The following is a 26,196-nucleotide window of genomic DNA, read 5'->3' as shown; positions in this document are numbered from 1 at the left end:
CACCAACGCACACACACACACTAAAGCGCACACAGATACACATACTAATGTGTGCGCGCACACACACTCATATACATGTAGAGTCATTTTAAAATACAGACTCTGAAATTTCCTATCATATCACAAATTAAAGACACTGCCCATGGTCAGGTGGTGGTGGTGCATGCCTTTAATCCCAGCACTCGGGAGGCAGAGGCAGCCTGATCTCTGTGAGTTTGAGGCCAGCCTGGTGTATAAGAAGTAGTCCCAGGACTGCCAGGGCTACCCAGAGAAACCCTGTCTCAAAAAAACCAAAAGGAAAAGACCCCATGATCAATGATGTTGACTTACAGCCCACTGAGCAGCAGGACCCAGTATGTGGGTTCCCTGTGCACGAACTGAGCTGCACTCGCAGGGTTTCCTCATCACGTGACTGTCTGGACATCTATCTCTCCTGTAGACTGGAAACAGGGGCAGCTCCTCACCTGCAAACTCTGTGGTGATTACATGAAGTTCACATGAGCAACTGCCCATTATGTGGTGTGCACCAAAGGCAGTGACTCCCTGTGATATGAAGTTGATGCATCAACTACCGCCTTCTGGACCATAGAACAGGATCCAGTCTAGCAGTGGGAAATAGACCTGCAACCAGGAGATGGGCCCTTCTCCTGTGGGGAGAACAAGGGTTTGGCACAGCCAGGGTGACATGAAGCCATCAAAGCTTCTGAACTGAGTAAACCAAGAGCTAAAAGACTGGGGAGGGACTTTGTCTCATCCCCTCCATGATGGCTCTGCTTTCTGAAGCTCAACAGGCTCCCAGTCCTTCATCACTATAGATCTGGGATGCTCTGTCTATGTCCTCAAAGTGAAGGCACATGACCAGTTGAGACCTGTTTGGTGCAATTGCAGGTTGGCGCTCATTGACGGGTGAGAAATGAGTCATTAGACCTTCCTGGGCCCCTGCAAAAGAAGGCAGACGGCCCTTCGCTAGTGCTGTATTACTGACCATATCCCAGAGCACAGTCTCCCAGGACTGATCTCTTTGCTTTTCATTCACAGTGAAACCATAGCTGCCGCCATGGCTGGGAAGCCTGTGCTTCACTACTGGAATGCCAGGGGCAGGATGGAGTGCATCAGGTGGCTCCTGGCTGCAGCAGGGGTGGAGGTAGGTTGTGCATTGCTCCTCTGGAATGGGACCTAAGATAAGTCTAAATACTTCTCAAAGCTGAGAGGCTCCACACCAGGAAATATAAACAATTTTGCCTTAAATCGTAGTTGTCTTGGTGTCCATGGTGCTCCCAAGGCCAATATGGCGAGGACTATACTCATGCCTACAGTCAACCCCTACAGTTAGTATGCCCCGTGATCAACCAGGCCACACTCTACAGAAACCAGTGCCTGTGGGGGGTAATGGGAACATGCCCAATGTGCTCAGCCAGCACTGTGACCCTCAGGGCCCAATCCTGGACTGGTTGAAGAACCGGTAAATACACCTCCTAATGGAAGAAGCCCCCTTTCCTGTTGCTCTCCCAAAAAACTGTGAACATCAACCCCATAAAAAATGATAGTCATCTTGTATTAAGAAGGAAATAGACTGATTTGAACCTATGAAAATTTTACTTCACTCTATACCAAAGAACATATTCACATTAAAAGATGCTTTGAATAGAAAAAAAATCAAATACATATTTGGTTACTTGCTTACTTGAGTTGAATCAGGTTACAAAAAAGGATCTATAGAAATAGGAATTTGAATAGTGATTAATAGGCAATACTATTTGCCTATTGTAGATTATGGTATGATATTTTAATTTAAGGGGTGACACTGATTTTCACCCTTTCATCATTGAAAAATTTCTTTAAACTTTTTTTAAGCCGTGAAAGGAAAAAACTGGTTAAAACGACTTTAGACAGCTGGAGAGATGGCTGGTTGCTAAAGGTTAAACCACACAGGTCCAGATCCCAGGAAACCATACAAAAGGCCAGAGTAGATTGTCATTTGGTATACGCACCCTCACACAAAAACATGTCATTTTCATAAGCAAATCGAATAAAATTTTAAAAACACAATAACAGTCTCTCAAGGGAAGCAACTTTGATGTGGGGCTAGGGTAATGACTTGGCTGTTTAGAGCTCTTATTGCACAGGAGGACGACCTATTACGGTTCCCAGCATCCACATATGACAGCTAATACCTGCCCATCACTACATCTCCAACTGAATCTCTAACCTCTGGCCTCCATGAACCCTGACCTCCAAGATGGGTGTAATCACGTGTACGAGACCACACACAAACACTTGAAATTAATAAATCTAAATCCTGAAAATAAAAACCCAGGTGATCACGGGGACTATGCAATGGCCATGATGAAGACATAGAAGCTTCTATTCTATATCATTAGAGTTGGCTTTCCTGAGAGCCCAAAACCTCAATCTCCCAGTGCTGGTCCTCTAGTGAGATCACTCTCTTCTTCGGTCCGAAGAATGAACATGGTGTGTCAGGGTGGAGGAACACTACAGGAATAAGGAGCTTTATTATAATCAACACCCTTTTCTTGATGGGTTTAATCTGAATTTCCATGTGGTCACGATCAGATACTTCATATCTATTGCAAGTCTCAACTCCGGCAGGCACAATACCACCCAGGGAGCTCTCAAGTTCAAAAGTCTACAGTGATAAAGAATGAGCTAATGAGAATGCATTTACTTTTTCTGCTTTTAGTTTGAAGAGAAGTTTATAGAAGTCCCAGCAGATATAGAAAAGTTAATCAAAGGTAACATCAAGTGTCTGTATGTCCTCCATGTGGTGCCTACTAGAGGGTTTAGCAGAAGGTGATGTTGGCGGGTGATGGGTGGGAACAGTCAGGAATGGCAGAGGGATGTGGTGGAGGTGGTGGGGCTCCTTGAAGGGTCTGAAAATGGAGACAGTGATAAAAGTGGGATGCAGATTTCTACAAGAATTTGTCTAGGAACTTGGGAATAAATGTTTTCTCACTCTTTCTGCATCAGAGTGAGCAATTTCATTCAAGCTCCCTCTCACTGACTTATTCACGCAGGGTTTCACCCACAAGGTCCATTAATAACCACACAGGTACATAGCCATTGATTAAATCACAGGAGGAAAAACAACTGGGATGATTTTCTTGAGCGTTTTCATCATAGCTACTGACGAGTCACTATCACCCCACAAGAACAGGCTGGAGAACTCATGGTGGCTCACTGCATAAGAAAATGTCACATATCACCTTAATGTCATGACGATGATGAGATTGTCAAGCATACTAGTTCTGCTTTCATGGTGGCCTCTGCTGTCCCTCCTCATCTTCCACATGTATCCAGGGACATGAACTGACATGAAAACGTGCACTAGAAATATAATCTGTGTCTGGATAGGAAATAAAGATGGATGTGAGAAGCTCCAAAGCCCAAGGATACAGAAACTTAAAGTAAATGGGGTTCAGCTTGCAAAACTGAGAGCCAATTATGTATCTTTTGTTTATATGATCTGCTCCTAAGAAGTGAGACTTGGACACCTCAAGGACCTTTTTCCTTTCTTCTTTCAAAGATGGGAGTTTGATGTTTCAGCAAGCGCCCATGGTGGAGATTGATGGGATGAAGCTGGTGCAGTGCAGAGCCATTCTCAACTACATCGCCACCAAATACAACCTCTATGGGAAGGACGCGAAGGAGAGAGCCCTGTACGGTGTATTTACTGTTATTACTCCAAGGGGAAACAAAGGAAGGATTTGGGTCCCTTCATGAATGAGCAAGAGGGTGGCAGGGTTTATGTCTAGAGCAGGCTGGTTGTTTCACTTAGGCCAAGTATGGAAGAGTCCATGGAGGAGAGGGAGGAGCACATGGGGTGGATGCAGGTGAGTGTGGCTACAGCCGAGGATGATGTTGTCAGCACAGCACAGGGACAGAATTGCAAACACGGTGGCCAAGTGTCTGAGCATGGGGGAGCCATGACTCCTGGTGCTCAAGGCTTCAGTGCTGGACCTCAGCCAACAGCTTAGGGCAAAGGAACCAGGACTTGAGGCTGCAGGAGGAGTCCCAGGGAAGGAAGGTGAAGGAGCTGCCTCCCACGTCCCAGGAGTAGGAACAGTGCAGAGCAAGCATCTGAATTCCCAGCCAGTTGTATGGACTGCTCAACTCAATGAGGCTTAGAGAGACCAGTTCCCGAGTGCTAAGATTACCTGAAGTATTTAATTCAGGAATAAAGCAGTCAGGCTGACTGTACCACCCTTGCTGTGACCCACTCTGCTTGACAAAATCCTTCACTCATAAACCACTGTGTAGGAGTATTGCAGTTGATCAAAAGTTAAACGTGGTGCTAGCCAAAAAACATTAGTGCAGGAAACATATGTCCATGGGAGATAGAGACTCACTTGTAACAGTGCTTTTATAGAAATACTTCTAGAGGTGTTGTTCTTAATTTTCTCATGGTAGAATCAGCCATGATATTCGATAAAAGAGGAAGGAGGAGCACAACGTATGATTTTAGCCATGAACATACATGAAGGGGTGAGGGGAGCAAAACAAAGTAAAGTGTCAACATTGAATTGTAACTTCTGAGAATCTTTGCATGGTTGTTGAGAACAAATCATGTCAGAGAGAGACAGAGAGAGGGAGAGAGGGACGGAGGGAGGGATGGAGGGAGAGAGAGAAGAGAAGAGAGAAAGCCTGCTGGACAGTTTGATGGTTATCTTCTGGGATGCCACCAAATATATCACAAATGCATCTCTAGATGGGCCAGGGATGCTCTCTGTCCTGGGTTCGGCCATGTGTGTAAAAATATTCTAACACAGTATCGGAACTGTACTAGAGGGAAGGTTAATATTTCTATTAAATATAAAAGATAATGACCCACTATATGTGAGTAATTTTACAACCACTTTTCAATGTAAATTTCTCAGGTTTTTAGATTAAAATGTAAAATAGGGAACCTTTGAGAATCCTTAACCATTTGGATCATTTTGTCTTTCAGGATCGACATGTACACAGAGGGTATTTTAGATCTCACTGAGATGATGCTGCAAGTGGTCATAAGTCTCCCAGACCAAAGAGAAGCCAAGATCTCCTTGTTAAAAGAAAAGACCAAAAACCGCTACTTGCCTGCCTATGAAAAAGTAAGTAGGCTGTTTGAAGTCTGGGGACACTGACTTCCAGGGACAAGAGAAAGGCAGAGATTGAGAAAGAGGGTGCTACCTCACTGACCTTCCATGAGCCTCCCTGTGCAGCTCCCTGCCCACAGGACGCTGTATAAAAATGGCCTGTGAAGGAGCACCGCATGGTCACGCCAATCTAGTGGTCCACATTCGACAGGGTTCAAGGCCATAACCAGACCTGATCTGTGGAAGGCTGAGCCACACCAGAGATGGACCTAGATCCTGCAGACACACTGGGCTTCAATTCCAGGGCTCACTGCAGAAAACCACAGATGGGAAAATATTCTGTCACATCACACTGGGAGGCCAGAGAGCCACTGGCTGTCAGGAGAAGAGGAGAGAGCTTCAAAGACGGAGGAGAAGAACCTGACCTAGGACAGTGATGCAGGGGAGAGGAGGAGGCTGATGAAGAGATGTAAAGGAACACTGGCCTGCAGGAGTTAGGGTCACAGATGTCAGGCGTGGGAGGAGAGCCATGCACATCCACACATGAAGGGGTGTCCGTGTACACGTAGTGTCTCTCTTAGTTGGGGCTTCTATTTGGATGTAGATCAAGAACACTTCAGACTGACTTGATCTTCTGTCAAGTAAAAGCTGACAACAAAGCTCTGATCCTGCAGTATTAGGGATCCTACAGATTCCTCAGAGACCCGACTTTGACCCCATTATAATTCACTGAACGTTCCCTCATGGCTGCCTCTGCTCTGTGGAAGCAGTGAGGGATTTAGGGGCCATTAGGTCCCCACACAGCCCTCTGGAGTCAAGGCCCTGTCTTACAGGATGTAATGTCCAGCCATCAACGCTGAGTTATCTCTGTGTGAATCATGAACCAGGCACATAGTTCTCTGTACTGAGAACATTTGATGCTTTCTTTTGTAGTTTTAGGTTTCTATCTTCCTTCCTTTTTTCCCTTTTCTTTACAACAGGATTTATCTATTAGGCTCTCCTGGAACTCTCTCTGTTTACTGAACTCAAGCTCTCAGAGATCCACCTGCCTCAGCATCTTGAGTGCTTGAATTAAATGTGTGTGCCACCATGCCTGGCCTTCTTTGTTTCTGAATGTGGTCATTATATTTTTTCTCAGTGGACGTGTACCCTGTGATAAGGTGACCACAAAGCATTTTAATTCTTTTCTACTTGTAGCTCATGCTGTAGCCAGTGCTTGTGCTTTAGGTTATCTGTGATTTTCATATTTAAGTAAATGTCATAAACTGTATCTGAGACAGTGCTATTATTAAATCTTCTCACAACCAGAAATGTTGAAATAAATGTTAAATAAATAGCCAAAATCAGATAGGAAGATTAGCCCCATATGCTGTTGGCATGCTCGTCTATCCATACAAAGATACTTAGAGACTCTGACTCAGTTCCCCCTGTACAATTCAGCCCTGTCAGTCATGACGCAGTGAAGGTTGGGAGTTAGAGCCGATGCTGTACAGGGATGTTGTATTGTAGCTCAGCCAGGTGTATTTCAGATTCCAGAGAACTGAGGGGAGCAGACACAGGAGAGCACAGACACAGGGTGTTCTCTGGTGACTGATGTTCCCTGCAGTTGATGCCTCTGCCCACGGGACTGAACAGACAGGACAGGGAGAGGAATGTCCTGAACTTCCGGTGCTCTGTCATTTCAAACTAAGGGGAGGAGCCATGATGTGCAAGGGGCTAAGCCCTTATCCCATGTGGAAAATGTACACAGGTGGCGGTGTGAAGGCCATGGGAAGTGCAATGACAGAGAAAGGTCACTGAGCTTTAGAGAGGAGGTCGTGTGCCTGATTCTCATGCTGCCTCTTCCATCATCGGCCTGTGTCTGCAGTTGTATACCTGCCAGGAGGAGTCAGAGACTCCATTGCGAGACTTGGGAAAGGGTAGTGGCCCCAGCCCAACTGTATGTTTTCATAATCCTTCTCTTTTAATATGGCAGGTCTTGAAGAGCCACGGACAGGACTACCTTGTTGGCAACAGGCTGACCAGGGTGGACATTCACCTGCTGGAAGTTCTCCTCTATGTTGAAGAGCTTGACTCCAGCCTTCTGGCCCCTTTCCCCCTGCTGAAGGTGAGACCACCTCAGAGAGGCAGCCACACACGCATGGCTCTGAGAATATAATGGTGGCCTGGGGTCTGCTGAGGGCCCAACTTTGTGCCTCGAAACTGCGCTACTAGACCCTGGTTTGAGACATGACAATAATCTTTCTGTGTATGAAGATTTGGAGGTGGTACCCCAAGAAGAATATTTTCTCTTTTGTCATGAAAATGATGCAGGACCCCACAGCTCACTCACTGGACCCCTGTTCCTTGCAGACTGCTTCTGGCCTTCATCTTCGATCTCATGTGGTCTGTCTTTGCACACTCAGTGTCTGAGCAGGCCTCTGTCATGCTGACCCCTTCCTCTGCTCTGACTCCTCAGCACTGTGCTTCCCTCTCCATGGTCCCCACCATGCTGTCTCCCCCCCAGCCCCTCCCCTAGTGACCCCATCCTTATCTCCAGTGTGAAAACTGACTGTGAGTTATTCCTGGTCAGACTTTGATGTTTTCTGCCCCCATTTCCAACTCAGTTTTTCGCGTTTTCACTTTCTTTGGTATTTCTGCTTTCACACCCGAGAGACACAGTGCTCTGTGCTCTGCACCACACTCTGCACAGGCTGTGTCCAGGGGCCTGAGGAGAAGAGAATTGGATGTCAAAGGAGGTCTTCAGGAAACTATGCTGAGCTGTGCTTTCTAGATCATGGATTTGTCGTTCCTCTCATGTCTTCTCTGGTCCTGTTGCTAGGATACAGTACATTGTGTTCTGGGAGAGTTCTGCTAGCTTGGACTGTATACATGAGCATCTCTGACTCTCAGGCTGTGCTTTCTGGATTACAGGCCCTGAAGAGCAGAATCAGCAGCCTGCCCAATGTGAAGAAGTTCCTGCAGCCTGGAAGCCAGAGAAAGCCTCCGCCTGATATGAAAAAAATTGAAGAGGCAAGGAAGCTTTTCAAGTTTTAGTAAAGCTGCAGTGACAGAGCCCACAGACACCAGTCTCTGATGTTATTAAATAATAAAGAGCAATTGTTCATCCTGGTTCTTGTGATATAATTGTCAACCAATGGTATGTGTATCTCATGTCTTCATCCTGTTGAGCTGGGATTGCAGACATCACTGAGGAAGAGGAAGGCAAACAAAAATCACTACAAATAAAAGCAAATCTTGTAAAAGTGAGGAAAAACTAAATAAAAAGAACACTAACAAAAGGAAAAAAATGACTAACAACATTGTAGAATTACGCAAAATGTTTAAAAGTAAAATTGATCTACAAAAGAAAGATATTTAATGAAAAATTGGAAAAAAATAAAGAAGAAAAATTTAAGGTCCAAAAATAAAAAAGAAAGAAAGATGTAGGAAAAGAAAGATTGCAAGTTAAGGGAGCAAGAATTGGGTAACTAGTAAAAGGATTTTTTTAAAGAAGGAAAAAATAACAGAGAAAACAAAATTAAAAAATTTAAATTAGTGAGGGAGAATCTGGAGAGCTGACTGAGAGGTGACAGGCACAGCTGCTCTTGCAGAAGACCCACGTTAGGGCCCAGCATCTACAGGACATCTCACTACCATTTGTCATTCCATCTCCAGAGAACCTGATGTCCTCCTCTGTCCTCTGTGGTCACTAACACCCGTGATACACATACATACCTGTAGGCAAAACACCTCAACACACAAAATAAAAATTTAAATTATTTTAATAGCAAAAGTAAAAGAAAGGGAAAATACACATTCCAGCAAAATAACAATAACAGAAAATTTCCTTGAAAAAGCTCTGCCTTTAGCCAGGTGTGGTGGTGCAGGTCTTTAATCCCAGCCCTTAGGAGACATAGCTACAAGGACCTCTGTGAGTCTGATGTCAGCCTAGTTTACATAGTGAGTTCCAGGACAGCCAGAACTCTCAAAAAATGCAGAAGAATATTCTGTCCTTGCCCCCACTGGAACCCATGACTTCACCCTTTCCATGCAATATCAAATAATCAGGCCCAGTCCTGTCCTGACCATCTTCTGTTGAGGTCTAGCCTGGTGGGTCCTTCTGTTCCTACTCTCTGCATACCCTCCCCTTCCTCAGGTCTAGCCTGGGCTCCACACCACTGCCCTGGTGTATTCTGGTGAGCTCCACTTCCACTGCCATCAACCTCCAGCTCAGGCCAGCACGCACATCTGCACACACGTCAGACCCTTTCCAGCTGTGGGAGGCACAGAGCCCTTATGCTCCCAGATAAGCATTAGGGAACCAGGAATGCTAAACACACAGGCTTGTCCCTTCAAAGAGAGGGAGGCATTACCAGTTTCCCATCCAGGAGGCTGGGAAACATTGTGGTTAATAGCTTGGTGACCTTTGAGCTATCCGTGTATCGAAGATCACACCGGATCCTCTACATGACCCATAGCATGAGCTTGTCAATATATAGAACCCATGTTTAAGGAAGATGTCACTTGTTCTTTACAAAGAGTCTTGGTGTAGTCTTGTCTTATGCTTTAGTGTACCCAGGGGTTTTAGTTTATCATCAGGATTTTTTTCAGCAAATTGTGCTGTGCTTAAGTATGCCCAAAATAAACTACTCAGGGTCAGACTCCCTTCTTCCCTCCTGTGGGTTCTTACTCTGCTGGCTGTGGTGGTTGTAGAGACCCCCACACCTAAACCCCTCCTATCCCCTGATCCATCCCTCCCACACCATATCCACTGTCCGTTCTGAGCCATTCCCACACATTCTGTCCTTTGTGCCAGCCTGCCGTGCCCACATCAGACACAGAATCAACAAAAGAAGTCTATACACCCAGTTCCCATGGAAAACAATACAAGCAATATGAAAGATGAAGGTAGTATCTTCTCCAAACCAAACCTACCAGCACTACAAAAAGTTCTCCAATAAGAATAAACCCCTGATCACAGACATTCTTAATACAGAAAATACAGATTTCATCAAAGAATTCTGGGTGTTTAGAGAAGAAATAAAGAAACAACTCAATAAATTTAAAGAGAATAAATGTTTGGGCGATGCCCAACATAACACAATCATAAGACTGATGGAAATAATGAAGACAACCCAGGATTTTAAAAATGAGATTTAAAACAAGAGAGATAGGAATATTGAAGAGAGTTCAAGCTGAAGTGAAGGCAGAACTGAAAATCTTAATGATCCAATTGGAAAAGTGAGGGAAAAGTCTCACAAACAGAATGGTTCAAGTAGAAGAAACTTTATCAGGCCTCAAAGATAAAGTAGAGTGAAGAGATGACACAAAGAATATAAAATTAAAAATACATAAAAGAAACATTCCAGAAATGTGGAATACCATGAATATACTGTTATTTATGGGCACAGGTGAAAGAGAAGAATTCCAGGTCAATGCCATGGACAAGATCGCCAATAAAATCAAGGAAGAGTAGTTCTCAATCTTCCCAATGCTGTGACCCTTTAATATCGTTCCTCATGTTGTGGTGACCCCCAAACTCTGATGGACAGTTTTTCACAAAAAGAGTAAAGATGCAGAGTAACTACAATCCAGCACTCATAGGGGGTTCAGTACTCTCTAGACAAGTCTTCTTGACCAAAAACCAGAAAAATCAGAAATAAATGATGTGCATCAAATGGACTTAAAAGAAATCTACAAAATATTCCACCCACACACCACAGAATATACATTCCGGCTCAAGGAAATTTCTCTAAATCAGACCACAACCAGGGGCAGATTAACTGTAGTAAAACAATTTTATAAAAACATTTCTTGACCTTTGAAAGGCTGAACTTTTGACAGACCTCACAGAAAAGGGAACCACACTCTTGACCATGCCCTGAAGCTGCTTCCCTAATGTGTACTCAGCCTGTTTCAGCTGAACCTGTCTGTAGCAGCGTCGAGATGAAAGAATCAACCTTATTATGCCTGTGATTTTTGTGTAATCAGCTTTGGCAAATATGCTAATATATTGCTTTAATCTCAAATCATGTACTTTCATGCCTCTCACCCAGAAAATTGAATGGGTGTATATATATGTGTGGTTGTATTAATTGGCTGAAAACAACCAACATGCTGAAAGCAACCGTATAAAACAAATACCCAGTCTAAATGCTGGAAAACAATACTTGGATACAGTTTTGTAACACAGGTTTGCAGTGATGTTTGCTATTCTGAGTCAGTTGTGGTAGGTAAAACAATTTCCCCTTGAAAAACTGTGATAAGATTTCTGTAAAGAAACCCCCACTCCTTTTTCATGGGATGCTTTCTGAGCTGTTCAATAAGACCAAGTAAAACCTTTGTTAGGGATAATACAACAGGAACAGAAAGACACACATGCAGGCCAGCAATCACAAATGACAAACAGAAGATACAGGGAGAGAAGTGAAGAATTCAAATTCGGGGTCAAATTCATCCAAAAAGACATCTGTGGTTTTACTTCTTTCTTGTTTTTTATTCTTTACATTTTAGCTTTTTTCTTTTTGGTGTCACCACACAGCTAGTTCTCATCTCACGTGGGTTTTTCTTTCCTTTTTTTCCCCCTTCAATTTGAAATCTTTGTTCTGCGATGGCGTAGCAATCCGTCTCACATTTCCAAGACTATGAGTGCCCGGAACTTATTTTATACATACCCTTCACAATGACGTCATGCTAGCTGTGTCCATCTATTATAAAGCCAGCCCTGCTGGGCTGTTCCTACTTTTGCTTTCTAATATGTCCCAGCCACCTGGAACAGGGACTGGCATGTTGATGGTACTTACTAAGTACCACAAATGTATGACTAACTTGGAGATGGCATACCTTTGTAAGAGGCAGGGTAAATTATTTCAAGGCCTTGGAGAATCTATTGGATGCCTGCATGTTGTACAAGAGTCGCCCCTGGTCCTCTATCTCCTGAGGCCCTTCACTGCCTTTCCATTCGGCTACTCCTTTGCCTTGGATCTACTTGTGGGAAGTGCCCACAGTCAAGCCTGGACTGCTGCTTGCCTGGACAGTGGCTATCATGGCTACAGCTCTCCAGATCTTTCCATCCCAGTTCTCTTATCAATTCTGTTGGGAGGATTCAAGTTTCATATAACTCATGGAGAACAGTGAGCTGGGAACCCAGGTAACGATGTCACTGAAAGCATGGGAAAACTATGCAAACACATATGAGGTTATTACACTGGCTGGCCGGCTCCTGCAGATCAGTGGTGTAAAGCTGTTCAGATGCTACAGATGGCTAAATGCCCAACACTTCTAGGTGGCCCAGCATGAACACAGTGACTTTTCCCTTGGAGTATAGAATCTCTGGGTGCAGATGAGATGCTAACACTGGCTACAGGCTGCTAGTGGAATATCACATCACCTGTCTTCCTTATCTCTGCGCTCTAAATCAGCTACCCCTTCCTAGCTCCTCCCTCAGGGAGTCTCAGTTTTCGAGGGAGAATTTGGCTTTCAGAATCTCTCTGATGGCCCTCACCACAATAAGTAAGTGGCTATGCATCTTGGCTTCCTGAGAGACTGTAATTATTGTGTCCTAACTCATATCCCAATCCTACCTACATTGGACAGAAGACCGGTAGGGTACTGTATTTCATAATATATGTCACTAATAGCATCTAACTTTTACAATTTATTAAATATGAAAGTAGACTACGAAGCAATTCGTAGTATTTCTGTGCCCTCCACCCCCAGACAAGGACATTGGGACAGAGAATTTCGGAATCTGTTCACAGATGCTGATATAGGATGTAGATCACTAGGTTTCACTGGCTTCTACTAAACATAAACAGGACCTACATCTGGGGAACTGTAATGTGAAAAAAAAATGCATCAACTATTCAGTCAGGGAGCAAGCTGGCCTTCGGCATTTTGGAAAAGGAGAAATGGAAGGTTGGGCAATATGCTCATTTTGACAATGTTTTATGTTCAAATAGGCGTACTTATGCCTACATACCTGAATCACCCAAACACTTGTGGACTAAAGACAGTCTCTGAAGTCATTACATGCCCTACAGTGGGCTTTGCCTGATTTAAAGCAGATTCCATTGATGCTCCCTGCTTACCCTAATGTGGCCATCTTCTCTGCCTTTGTCAGATGATGTGCTTGTGTGCAGTAGTGGAGGAAAGAGGGAGTATGCACAGGATGCTCTTGGACATCAGAGTTGTTTTGATTTGCATTTCTCTGATGGCTAAAGACGTTGAGCATTTCCTTAAGTATCTTTCTCCTCTTTATGATTCATCTGTTGAGAGTTTTCTGTTTAGGTCTGTACCCCATTTTTATTGGATTATTTGATCTTTTTTATTTTTTTTAAAAAGAAAACAAACTACCTTTTCATTTTATATACCAATTCCAGTTCCCACTCCCTTCCCTCCTTCCATTCCCTCCTCAGAGAGGGTAAAGCACATTGCTGTAGGGGAAGGTCCAAGGCCCTTCTGCTATATCTAGGCTGAGTAAGGTATTCATCCAAAGAGAATGGGTTCCCAAACAGCCAGTACAAGCAATAGGGATTAATCCCGGTGCCACTGCCAGTGATCCCACAATCTGCCCCAGCCATACAACTGTCACCCACATTCAGAGGGACCAGTTTGGTCCCATGCTGGTTCCTTCCCTGTCCAACAGGAGTTGGTGAGCTCCTATTAACTCAGGTAAACTGTTTGAGTGGGTGTCCCCATCATGGTCTTGACCTCTTTGCTCATATTCTCACTCCTCCTATTCTTCAACTGAACTTTGGGAGCTCAGTCCAGTTCTCCGCTGCAGGTTTCTGCCTCTGTTTCCATCAGTTGCTGGATGAAGGTCCTATAGTGACATTTAAGATATTCATCAATCTGACTACCGGGCAAGGCCAGTTCAAATACCTTCTCCACTATTGCTTATGGTCTTAGCTGGGGTCATCCTTGTGGATTCCTGGGAATTTCTCTAGTGACAGGTTTCTTTCCAGCCCCACAATGGCTTCCTCAATCAAAGCATCTCTTTCCTTTTCTCCAACTCTGACCCTCCTCCATCTTGACTATCGGGTGTCTTCAAGTTCTCCTCCCCCTCCCCTTCTCCCTTCCTCTTCTCCTTCAATCCTTCCTTCTTCCCCACTCCCATGCTCCCAATTTTGTCATGAGATCTTGCCTATTTCCTCTTCCCAGAGTGGATTCATACATTTTTTTTTAGGGTTCACCTTGTTACTTAGCTTCTCTAGGGTTGTGGACTATACATACATTTTCTTTTAGGGTTTACCTTGTTACTTAGCATCTCTAGGGTAGTGGACTCATTATCCTTTGCTTTACAACTAGTATCTACTTATGAGTGAGTACATACCATGTTCATCTTTCTGGGTCTGTGTTACCTCACTCAGGATGTTTTTTTGTAGTTCCATCTGTTTGCATACAAATTTCAAGATGTCATTGTTTTTTTTTTTTTTACCACTGTGTAATTGTGTAAATGGTGACGTACAATAAAGTTTCTTTATTGTACAGGATTGTTTTGGCTATCCTGAGTTTTTTTTTTCCATAAGAAGTTGATTATTATTCTCTGAAGGTCCGTGAAGAATTGTGTTGGAATTTTGATGGGTATTACATTGAATCTATAGATTGCTTTTGGTAGGATTGCCATTTTTATTATATTGATCCTACCCATTCAAGAGCATGTGAGATCTTTCCATTTTCTGGTATCTTCCTCAATATCTTTCTTTAAAGACTTGAAGTTTTTGTCAAACAGGTCTTTCACTTCTTTGATTAGTGTTATTCCAAGATATTTTATGTTATTTGTGGCTATTGTGAAGTGTGTTGTTTCTCTGATTTCTTTCTCAGCTTCTTATTCATTTGTATCTAGGAGAGCTACTGATATTTTTTTGAGTTTATTTTGTATCCTGCCACATTACTGAAGGTATTTATCAGATGTAGGAGTTCCCTGGTAGAGATTTTTGGGGGCACTTATGTATACTATCATATCATCTGCAAATAGTGAAAGTTTGACTTCTTCCTTTCCAATTTGAATCCCCTTGATCTCCTTTTGGCGTCTTATTGCTCTAACTAGGACCTTAAGAACTCTATTGAATAGATACGAAGAGAGTAGTCTACCTTGTCTTGTTCCTGATCTCAGTGGAATAACTGTGAGTTTCTCTCCATTTAGTTTGATGTTGGCTTGCTGCATATTGCTTTTATTATGTTTAGGTATGTTCCTTGTATCCCTGCTCTCTCCAAGACCTTAATCATGATGGAATGTTGTATTTTGTCAAAGGCTTTTTCAGCATCTAATAAGATGTGATTTTTATTTTTCAGTTTGTTTATATAGTGGATCACATTGACAGATTTTCATATGTTGAACCATCCCTGTATCTCTGGGATGAAGCCGACATGATCATGGTGAATGATTTTTCTGATGTGTTCTTGGATTTGATTTGCCAGTATTTTATTTAGTATTTTTGTATCAATGTTCATGTTCATCAATATTTCTTGAAGAAATAACTCTTTGTCTCATTGATTCTTTGTACTGTTTTTGTTGTTGTTGTTGATTTCAGGTATCAATTTGATTATTTCCTGTCATCTAGTCCTCCTGGGTGAGTTTGCTTCTTTTTGTTCTAGAGTTTTCAGCTGTTCTCTTAACTCACTAGTGTAGGATTTTTCTGGCTTCTTTATGTAGGCATTTAGTGCTATGAACTTTCTTCTTAACATGGTTTCATTGTGTCCCATAAATTTGGGTATGTGTATAGTCATTTTTGTTGAATTTTAGAAAGTCTTTAATTTCTTTCTTTATTTCTTCCTTGACCTATTGATGATTCAGGTGAGTATTGTTTAATTTCCAAGTTTTTGCGGATTTTCTGAAATTAGTGTTGCTGTTGAATTCAATTTTAAGCCATGGTGATCCAATAAGATACATAGGGTTGTTCCATTTTTTTAAAATCTGTTGAGGTTTGCTTTTTTTGTATCTCTTGAGGTCGCAGGCTCAGGCCTGCTCCCGCAGAGGTGGCTGGCTCAGGCCTCTAACAAGGCTGGGAAACCACAAACTAAAACCTCCTAGTTTGACATTGATCTGTTATTGGTGATCTACGTGGAGTGAGGAGACATTGTTCCCAGCTCCTAGTTTCTTAAAGTTCTCAGTTTAATGTAACATCAATGTACTTTACTGCCCTCTGAGATTATTTTTTAACGTGACATGGGTGTACTCAACAAATTCAGAAAAACTGAAATAACTCCACGTATCCTATCTGACCCCAATGCAATAAAATTTAAAACAGAGAGCAAAAACACCTCAGGTAGGTACGCGGTCTCATGGAGATTACACAATCAATTACCAAATAGTGAATGGGTCAAGAAGAAACCAAGAAAAAAGATATCCGGAGACTAAATGAAAGTGAAGACACATCCAAAACTCTGGCTACATAAAGACAGTACTGCAGGGAATGTGTAGCACTAAGGTCTTATGTTTAAAAACGTCGGAAGGAGCAAAAATAAATGGCTTCCTTATACAATGCAAGAATTTAAAAAATTACAAGAAGAAAACTAGTCCCTGTGGGACCCTCATCCCTTATTCTCAAAGGGGCAAGAAGAAATTTCCTAGCAGAATGTTTTCCCAGGAAGATAGTGGCCTTCCCCTCTCCCACCCAGGAGATTGCAAGCACAAGGTCACTTAGCTCGGCCCAGCCAGCCACCTGGTACAGGCTGATAAAGATGGCCTAACTCAAGAACAGTGGCCTTGCTTAAAAAACAAGGAAAAAGCTTACTTAACAGAATGGGAGGGAGCAAAAGTCCTTGTACCCATGCCAAAGCAGCTTCAAAGATTCTCTTTGTAGTTATGCCTTTAAAAGCTCACCCCACAGAGGAGATACAACTCCTCTCTGCCTTGTTTTAACAGGGATGGCGATGAGTCCCAACATGTTTGTATTATGCTGGTTAAACCTTGCTTATTACAGTCTGGGCCTCTCTGGTGGTCTCTCTCTGGGGGTCGTAATCTGGGCACAACAGTCCCAAATCTAGTAGACAGAAAGGAAAGGAACAACAAAAATCAAAACAGAAATTAATGAAGTAGAATCAAAAGAAAGAATACAAAGAATCAAATGATTTGAGAGCCAGTTCCTTGAGAAGATAAGGAAGACTGACCCACCATGGTCCAGCTAAAAGGAGAGAGAAGCCCAGATTCACAGACACAGAAGTGAATAGGGAACATTGCAACAGACACAAAATAAACTCAGACTATGATAAGGAACTGCTTTTGAAAACTGTACTCCACTAAGCTGGAAAATCAAAAAGAAGTAAATTAATTTCTAGATTTACCCATACCACAAATTTAAACCAAAAAGAGATCAACAACCTAAACAGACCCATCGCAAATGAGGAGATTGAAGCCATAATAAAAATCCATTAGAAACAAAACAAAACAAAACAAAAAACCAAAAAACAGGCCCAGCTAGACTCAGAATTCCGTCAGGCTTTTAAAGATCTACAGCCAACCTTTCTTGAATTGTTAAAAAAAAAAAAATAAGTAAAGAGAGAAAAGGGGGCATTTCCGAACTCTTTCTACAAAGCAAGTCTTAATCTAACACGTAAACTAATTACACACAACAACAAAGAATAGCTAGAGGGTAATGTCCCTGGTGAAAATATATGTTAACACCTCAATAAAATGCTTTCAAACTGAATACAGGCACACGTCAAGGATATTATCCACTGCCCTCAAAGGGGCTTTATCCTGGAAATGTGAGGATGGATCAGCATATACAAGTCAGTAATTTAAAATATCAGATGTACGGAGTTAAGGACAAAAATTACATAGCCATTCCAATAGATATAAAAAGAGATAAAAGCCTTTGACAAAATTCACCATGCCTTTATAATAAAGTCCTAGAGAAAATGAGATTCAGGGGAAACATACCTTAATGCAATAAAAGCTCTATATGTGACACCCATAGTCAACATCACCCTTAATGGAGAAAACTTAAACAATCCCATTAAAGTAAGGAATGAGACAGGGCTGTCCACTATCCCTGTTTATTTCAATATAGTGCCTAGAGCACAAACCAAAGAAATAAGGCATAGGAGGGAACTAAAGGGATACAAATAAGAAAAGAAGTTGAAGTGTCACTATTTACTGATGGTGTGATATTATATATATGTATATATTTATATATTATATATATACATTTGAGATCCAAAAATTTCACCAGAAAATGTCTAAAAATGACCAAAAATTTCAATAAACTGTCAAGGTAGAAAATCAACTTACAAAAATAAACAGTTGTTCAAAACACCAGCAACAAACCATGCTAAGAAAAAGATCATGGTCATGTTCCCATCAACGATAACCTTTAAAAAATTAAACATCTAGGAATAAACCTAAACAAAGAGATGAAACACCTTTACAGTGAAAGCTATGATTCCCTGGAGAAAGCTATTGACAAAGACACCAGAAAAGGGAAAGACTTGCGTGTTCATGGGTTGGTAGAATTAACATTGTGAAAATGGCCATTCTATCAAAAGCAAATACTGATTCAATAAAATTCCAATTAAATTTCCCGTAACACTTTTCACAATAATAGAAAAATGTACTAAAATTCACACGGAACCACAAAAGCAATTCTGAACAAGACATATATACATATCCAAAAAAAAAAAAAAAAGGCTAGGAAAACAAATTACCCAATTAAAAAGGCCCCGTGGATGTGAGAAAAGAGATCTCAGAGGAGAAATTAAAGTGGTAAAGAATTGTGCCCCATTCAGAATGTCTAGGTACAAAAAAACAAAAACAAAAACAAAAACAAAAACAAAAAAACCGAACAACCCCTGACAACTAATGCTGAAGAGTTGCCCTTATCCACTCCTGGTGGGATTGCAAACCAATGAAGTCTCCCGAGAAATCATCTACTTACTACTGCCATCCTCCTAAACCAGTGTAATTCCTAACTGCATTCTAAATATTTATTCTTATAACCACAGATAGGTATAACCCTCACGGAAGAGGAGGTGATAGAAATATATATTTATACTCTTTTATATGCAACAGCACCCTGAGCAGAGCTCCTGACTCAACCCTTGCTGTGCACTTGCAATCTCCCAGTTCTCCCCAGCAAGTCTCCACAGTGCTCTCCTGGACACTCGCCTTCCCCACAGGTTTTCTTTCTTCCTCTGCCAAGTGCTCGCTGCCTGTGACATGGACTCTTTCATGAGCTGTGTCAGATACAACTCTTCCCTGGAACTGACTGACACACGGACTTGAGACCCTGTGCTGTGCACATGCGCATCACCCTGGAGGGCAGCACTGCTGCTTTGCCAGCTGTTTGTAGAGCAGTGGAGTGGATTCTACAGCTGAGGAGAAATTAGCAGTGCACACCAGGATACAAAGGGGCCAGCCCTGGACACTGGGAGGGTGTGCAGACTCAGGCAGTGACATACATCTCTGAAGCCACCGAGGTCAGCATGCAACGATTAATAGCCCGAGATCTATGAACCAATGATTATAACTAAAATCCCAAGTGAACTTGTGGGTCTGTGAATGAAGTCAGTGCCAGAAATCCTTGTTTGTGGATAAGATTCCCGAGTCTGAATTTGCATGCAAGTAACAGAAATTCTCACTGTCTTAGAAATGGCATTGCTAGGGCTGGGAAATGGCTCAGAGGTTAAGGGTACTTGATGGTGTTGTAGAGGTCCTAGGTTCAATCCCAGCACCCGCATGGCAGCTCATGATCATATGAACTCCTGTTCCAGGGCATATGACTCCCTCTCTGGCCTCTGTGGGCAAGCATGTGTTGCACAAAAGGACAGCCAAAACTCTCATGGACATAAAATAAAAATATCTCTAAGAAATGCCATTGCTAATGGTGACATGACAGCTTCCCCACAGCAGGAACTGCAGGGATGCACAGATGCACAGAGACCCAGAGCATGCTGGGACAGTGTGTTGATGGCCATCCAGGTGAAGTTAAGTGTGAATTGTGAAATTCTTTTCTCCCCAGATTAAAACAGGACAAAGGTTAAGACAGATATCATGGTATTACCAATACACAGGAGTCAGTTTAACCTGTACTTCAGACTAGCCTTAAATTTAAGGCAATTTATAAATTTTGTAATTTAGGAATTACTTAACAAGGTATCTCCTAAACTCAGTAGTTTAAAGTCACATTTTGTTATTCTAGCTGAGGACTCTGTGGGTTGACTCAATTAAAGAATATCATAGTATATAAGAGTCTTAGGAACTTTTTCCTTCTTTCTTCCTCCCTACTCCTCTAAGAGATATGTATGCGTGTGTGTGTGTATGTGTGTGTTTGTGTGTGTGTGTGTGTGTGTGAGAGAGAGAGAGAGAGAGAGAGAGAGAGAGAGAGAGAGAGAGAGAGAGAGTTAGACCTGTGTATAGAAAGCAAAGCCTGAGTGAGGTTATTTATAGGCCTGCAGGAACTACACTGAAGGACTCTAGACTTTCAGGAATGGATGGGGCCTCATAGGTCCCTTCCTCTGACTTGTCACGTTTCTAGTCTATCTTGAAGCTCTGTAATCCTGAACTCTGTGGGAGTCGAAGGAAGTGGCTCTTCCCTATTGGGTTTCCACCCCTTTGGTGAGAATGGTCACCTTATTAAAGTAGCTCCCACACTCATCTGGAGGAGGAGCTAGGGAGCTGAGCAGAGCGGAAGTCTGGACTCTCACTAGGTCAGTTCTCTCTCTTATAACCTGTGTAACAAGTTCTATGTCTGCATCAGTGGAAAACAGTTTTTCAATGTTCTATTTAGCATGCATTAATTGTACAAAAGAGCTGGTTCTAAAGTAAACTGTAATTTCTACTCATGTAATTGTAATATAATTTATCATATTCCCTGCTCAGTACCATTGACTCTAGCTGTGTTTGAATCTGGTTCATATTGTTATGCCCAGATCGCAGGATCACCCTAATAACACTATGGAGTCTGTCCTTGTAAACAAAAGCCAAGAGCTGTTATTTAAGCTTGAGCTTCGACCCTGCATCCATCTGACATAGCAGTGAGATTGGAGAGCAATGATCCAAATTGGGTTAGGATTTTTATCACAGCAGAGGTTGGGGTGTCTTAGTGAATGGGAACTGGTGTGTGCTGGACTAAGGGATGTCTGGTGACCCTATCTACAAAGATTGCAATGTTAGGTATTTTCTTTGGAATGCTAGGTATTTTCCCCTTGACTGTCCCATTCCAGGGCTGTGCCTGAGTGGTCTCAGTTTGTGGTCTTTTCTGGAACCAGGTATTGCCTTAGGGCAACCTGAAACTCAGGCCTGCTCTTTCACTGACTGATCTCTATTGAGCCTATTATGACTGGCCCATACATACCCCTCTTCACAAGTACAGACGACAGGACCCAATCACGGGTCCTACTGCCTATGGACTCAAGGGGATGGTATTGGGACCTAAAAACTATTAGCTAACAGATTTTTCTACAGCAGTGACCATCCTTGGCTACCAGGGCTTATAACTCTGATCTTTGAGTACAACCAAATTATAAACTGAACGTCCTCTTTGCTTCTGCATAAAGAACCAGAGTACTTTATTCTATTGCAGAACTGAATGCTGGGAGAAAGAAGGTGGAGTTAAAAAAAGCCATGTCGCTGCCCACAGGAGACAGATATCCCCGATTGAGCCAGCCGAAACTTTGTTGGTATGAGTTGCTGGGAATGAACGAACAGCCTTATCCCTGTAATTAATTATGTCATCACTTACCATGATCATAACGAAAGAATTTGATCATTTATAAGGATGACTGACTGTTTACTTGTGTTCCCTAACATTCTACAATAAGTTAGCAACTTTTATAAGACTTGGGCTTCATATCCCATTTCTGTCAGGTTTAGCCCTAAAAATAATGATCTTGACTTGGATCTCTTTTAATATTAAAATAAAAATCTTAAATAACTCATTTTATCCAAAACGCTTGAGCTTAGCAAAGTTAGAAAAGACAAGGAGGCTAGACATCCATTCTAAGGCCTAAATAGACCTTGAGTAAGGAGAGACATATTCTAAGCCCTTGGTTTTTAACTTTCCCAGTGTTTTGAACTTCTAATGCAGTTCCCCATGCTGTGGTAATCCCCCCCCCCCATTACACAGTTTTTCCCATTGCTCTATTAGAACTGCAGTTCTGTCATTGTTAGGAATTTTAATGTAAACACGTGACACGCAGGTGGTCCTTTCACACCCCTGTAAAAAGTGGTTTAACCCCCAGAGTGTCAGGCTCACCGGGCTGAGAAGCTGTCTCAAGCCCTTTGCCAGACTGCTTAGGTCATTGTCTTGTTGCATCATAAGAAATTAACACCCCAGTTTCTGGTATGTGAGGCTTATGGCTGTAGCCCTATGTTTGAGCTTTTTATTTTCAGTCTAAATATTAAGACTATAAAAAATTTTATAACCTTTAAAATGTCCTTAGCCTTATGAATTTAAGTACCTTAAAAACTGTCCTGAAAAAGTTTTAAAATCACTCAAATGTCTTCCTGCTATACCAAAAGATAAAGTACCCTCTTTTTTATTAAGAGGCAGAGAACACGGCATAACCATAATCTGTATAAGGCAAAACCAAGCTCCAATAGTGTGAGCAATTTAAAGTTCAACATCTGGGATTCCTTTATAATACTTTCGGTTTTTTTGGTGTTTGAGAGGAGGTTTAGCTCATCTCTTTGGCCCCACCCTCAGCAGTGTATACATAGCCTGGCTTCTGGCTCTCAGCCTGCTCCATTTCACTGTGGCTGCTGCTGCTGCTGGTGACTATCACCTGGCATTGGCATTTCTAAAACTGTTTAGGTCACCATAGCAACTGGACTCTCTTTGGAACTCTAGCCCTCCCATACATTCGCAAACCTCAGCTGTTCCCTATGGTCTCTTTTTGTTTTTACAACCATTATCTCCTGGGTGACTCTTAAATTACCAAGTTGCCAGACCAAGGTACATTCCTGTGTATAAAGCATCGATTGAAATGTAGATTTAATGTCTTATTAAACAAGCATTGTTTTTAAATCCTATCTTTTATAAATCTTGTTTTGAGGGTAGGACATGATTTATCATATTTGGAAGGAGGAACTGCTTGTTTGTCCCAGCCGTCCAGAACCAAATAATCACACAGAAAATGTATTAATCAAACACTGCTTGGCCTATTAGCTCTAGCTTCTAATTGGCTAACACTTATATTAATTTAACCTATTTCTAGTAATCTGTGGCAGTGGCTTACCGGCAAAGATTCAGCATGTCTGACTGTGGCGGCTCCTCAGCGTCTTCCACTCTGCCCTTCTATCTCCCAGCATTCAGTCCAGTTTTCCCACCTACCTCAGTTCCGCCCTATTAACAGGCCAAGGCAGTGTCTTTGTCATTAATTTAAAAACTTTATCTGAACAGACAGGATGTCCCAGAGGATAGTTAATGTATCTGTTAAATACCAATTTTTTTTTTACCCACTAGATGAAGTAAGTTTGCAAACTCTTTCCAGTGAAAATTTCTCCGACTTTTAGATTAAAATATCAAATAGTGAATCCCTGAAAACCATAGATCTTATGAAAAATTTTGTCTTTCAGGAACAACATGTATACAGAGGGTATTTTAGATCTCACTGAGATAATGCTGAAAGTGGTCAAATGTCCCCCTTACAAAAGAGAAGCCAAGATCTCCTTGGTAAAAGACAAGACCAAAAACTGGTACTGGTCTGTCTATGAAAAAGTAAGTAGGCTGTTTGAAGTCTGGGGACACTGCGTTCCCAGGACAAGAGCAAGGCGAAGTTTGGAAGGGATAGGGTGCTGCCTCACTGACCTTCCATGAGCCTCCCTGTGCAGCTCCCTGCCCACAGGACGCTGTATAAAAATGGCCTGTGAAGGAGCACCGCATGGTCATGCCAATCTAGTGGTCCACATTCAACAGGGTTCAAGGTCATAACCAGACCTGATCTGTGTAAGGCTGAGCCACACCAGAGATGGAACTAGATCCTGCAGACACACTGGGCTTCAATTCCAGGGCAAACTGCAGAAAACACAGATGGGAAAATATTCTGTCACATCACACTGGGAGGCCAGAGAGCCACTGGCTGTCAGGAGAAGAGGAGAGAGCTTCAAAGACGGAGGAGAAGAACCTGACCTAGGACAGTGATGCAGGGGAGAGGAGGAGGCTGATGAAGAGATGTAAAGGAACACTGACCTGCAGGAGTTAGGGTCACAGATGTCAGGCTTAGGAGGAGAGCCATGCACATCCATACATGAAGGGGTGTCCGTGTACATGTAGTACCTCTCTTAGTTGGAGCGCACTTTGGAGGAAGATCAAGAACACATCAGACTGACTTGGTCTGTCAAATACAAGCTAAGAAAAAGCTATGATCCTAGAGGATAAGGGATCCTACACATTCCTCAGAGACCTTTGTTACTGTTTAGAGGCTCTGGGACCTGAGAGACCAAAGGCAAACTGAAGTTTCACGTAACAGCCAACTCAATCCAGAGCATTAGACTGTTTTCACTCTAAGGGCTAAGAGAAGTCACGTGAGTAAACCATGCAGTCACAAGAGCAAACCACATGTGATGGTCAAGTAGAAGTGCCCAAAACATGTTTTCCACAGGGGCATATAAAGAAACAACACTAGCCTGTGGTAACAAGTGGTCTGAGGTGAACTCACTCCTCTCCACTCTACTTGGAAGAGAATGAAAGCATAATGCAAGAACAAGTCTACGATGTTTGAAGAAGCTGGAGTCAGAGAACTCTTGCCTTGGCATCTTGGAGTTTTCTCACAAGCACTCAGGAATCTTCTGTGACTCCATTCTCAGACCTTGTTCCCACAGCACCTGACTGTCAGACCTACAGAGCATCACTCTGGGTCTCATTCCATCCCCTGACTGTTCTCCCAACTTGGCCCTGCTCTATGGAAGCAGTGAGGGTTTAGGAGCCATCGGGTCCTCATGGGGTCCCCTGTAGGCTATGGTGCTGACACTTAAGACTGTCTCTCAGGAGACACACGAACTAGCCATCACAGCTTAACTCATGTCTGAGAATCCCGAGTTCCCTGTATACACTGCTCTATGGATTGAAGAACAGTGGAGGCTTACTTTTGCTTTTGAGTCTATGCCTTACTTAGGGTTTTCACTGCTATAAAGGCACACTATGGTCACAGCAACTCCTATTAAGAAAACATTTACTTGGGGTGGCTCACATTTTTACAAATGTTCAGTCCCTTATCATTGTAATGGGGAGCATGGAGGCTTGCAAGCATTTGTCCTGTTGGCTGCATCTTGGCTTGTAGGCAACAGGAAGTTAGCTCACTCAGTGGGTGGTATCCTGAGCATTGGCAACCTCAAAGCCTGCCCCACAGTGACATTTCCTCCAAGAAGGCCATACCCACTCCAACACTCCCCCTAATACTGCCAGGCTCTATAAGATTGGAGGGGTCAATTACATTCAAACTACCACAATGTGGTAATTATAATTCTTTTCTCAGTATGCATGAACAATGTACACACTTGCAATGACTCTTTACTAGAAGTTAAATAGAGGCAAAGTGTCTCATTGGGAGACTTGGAGAAAGTCAGCGGCCCCAGCCCAACTGTATGTGCTCATAATCTGTCTCATTTAATTTGGCAGGTCTTGAAGAGCCACGGACAAGACTACCTTGTTGGCAACAGGCTGACCAGGGTGGACATTCACCTGCTGGAAGTTCTCCTCTATGTTGAAGAGCTTGACTCCAGCCTTCTGGCCCCTTTCCCCCTGCTGAAGGTGAGACCACCTCAGAGAGGCAGCCACACACGCATGGCTCTGAGAATATAATGGTGGCCTGGGGTCTGCTGAGGGCCCAACTTTGTGCCTCGAAACTGCGCTACTAGACCCTGGTTTGAGACATGACAATAATCTTTCTGTGTATGAAGATTTGGAGGTGGTACCCCAAGAAGAATATTTTCTCTTTTGTCATGAAAATGATGCAGGACCCCACAGCTCACTCACTGGACCCCTGTTCCTTGCAGACTGCTTCTGGCCTTCATCTTCGATCTCATGTGGTCTGTCTTTGCACACTCAGTGTCTGAGCAGGCCTCTGTCATGCTGACCCCTTCCTCTGCTCTGACTCCTCAGCACTGTGCTTCCCTCTCCATGGTCCCCACCATGCTGTCTCCATCCCCCCCCCCCCCCCCCCCCCCCCCCCCCCCCCC

The 26,196-nt window shown here is 42.8% G+C and overlaps 2 protein-coding genes across 9 annotated transcripts in view; one reads left to right on the top strand and one right to left on the bottom strand.

The window, feature by feature from the left end:
• Positions 1 to 26,196, bottom strand: part of LOC126491101 (glutathione S-transferase A2) — a 193,948-nt gene that overhangs the window by 35,118 nt on the left and 132,634 nt on the right. The window lies entirely within an intron of this gene.
• The window catches only part of LOC126491187 (glutathione S-transferase A2-like), a 147,131-nt gene that overhangs the window by 68,388 nt on the left and 52,547 nt on the right, over positions 1 to 26,196 (top strand). For 2 of the 4 annotated variants that reach the window (XM_050126674.1, XM_050126663.1), the window contains exons 2-7: positions 1,039 to 1,144; positions 2,702 to 2,753; positions 3,545 to 3,677; positions 4,967 to 5,108; positions 7,069 to 7,200; positions 8,007 to 8,204. In XM_050126674.1, coding sequence (XP_049982631.1) covers positions 1,058 to 1,144; positions 2,702 to 2,753; positions 3,545 to 3,677; positions 4,967 to 5,108; positions 7,069 to 7,200; positions 8,007 to 8,129 — 669 coding nt within the window. In that variant the 5' untranslated portion in view covers positions 1,039 to 1,057 and the 3' untranslated portion in view covers positions 8,130 to 8,204. Of the gene's footprint in view, positions 1 to 1,038; positions 1,145 to 2,701; positions 2,754 to 3,544; positions 3,678 to 4,966; positions 5,109 to 7,068; positions 7,201 to 8,006; positions 8,205 to 25,636; positions 25,769 to 26,196 lie in introns of those variants that run through there. The other 2 variants (XM_050126684.1, XM_050126693.1) reach the window with 2 other exon arrangements.

This window comes from Alexandromys fortis, unplaced genomic scaffold (genome assembly GCF_014885135.2).
Source record: "Alexandromys fortis isolate MF-2015 unplaced genomic scaffold, M_Fortis_MF-2015_v1.1 scaffold_22, whole genome shotgun sequence".
Taxonomy (NCBI): domain Eukaryota; kingdom Metazoa; phylum Chordata; class Mammalia; order Rodentia; family Cricetidae; genus Alexandromys; species Alexandromys fortis.
The sequence above is the reverse complement of the archived record's forward strand: the minus strand, read 5'-3'. Positions and strand labels throughout refer to the sequence as shown.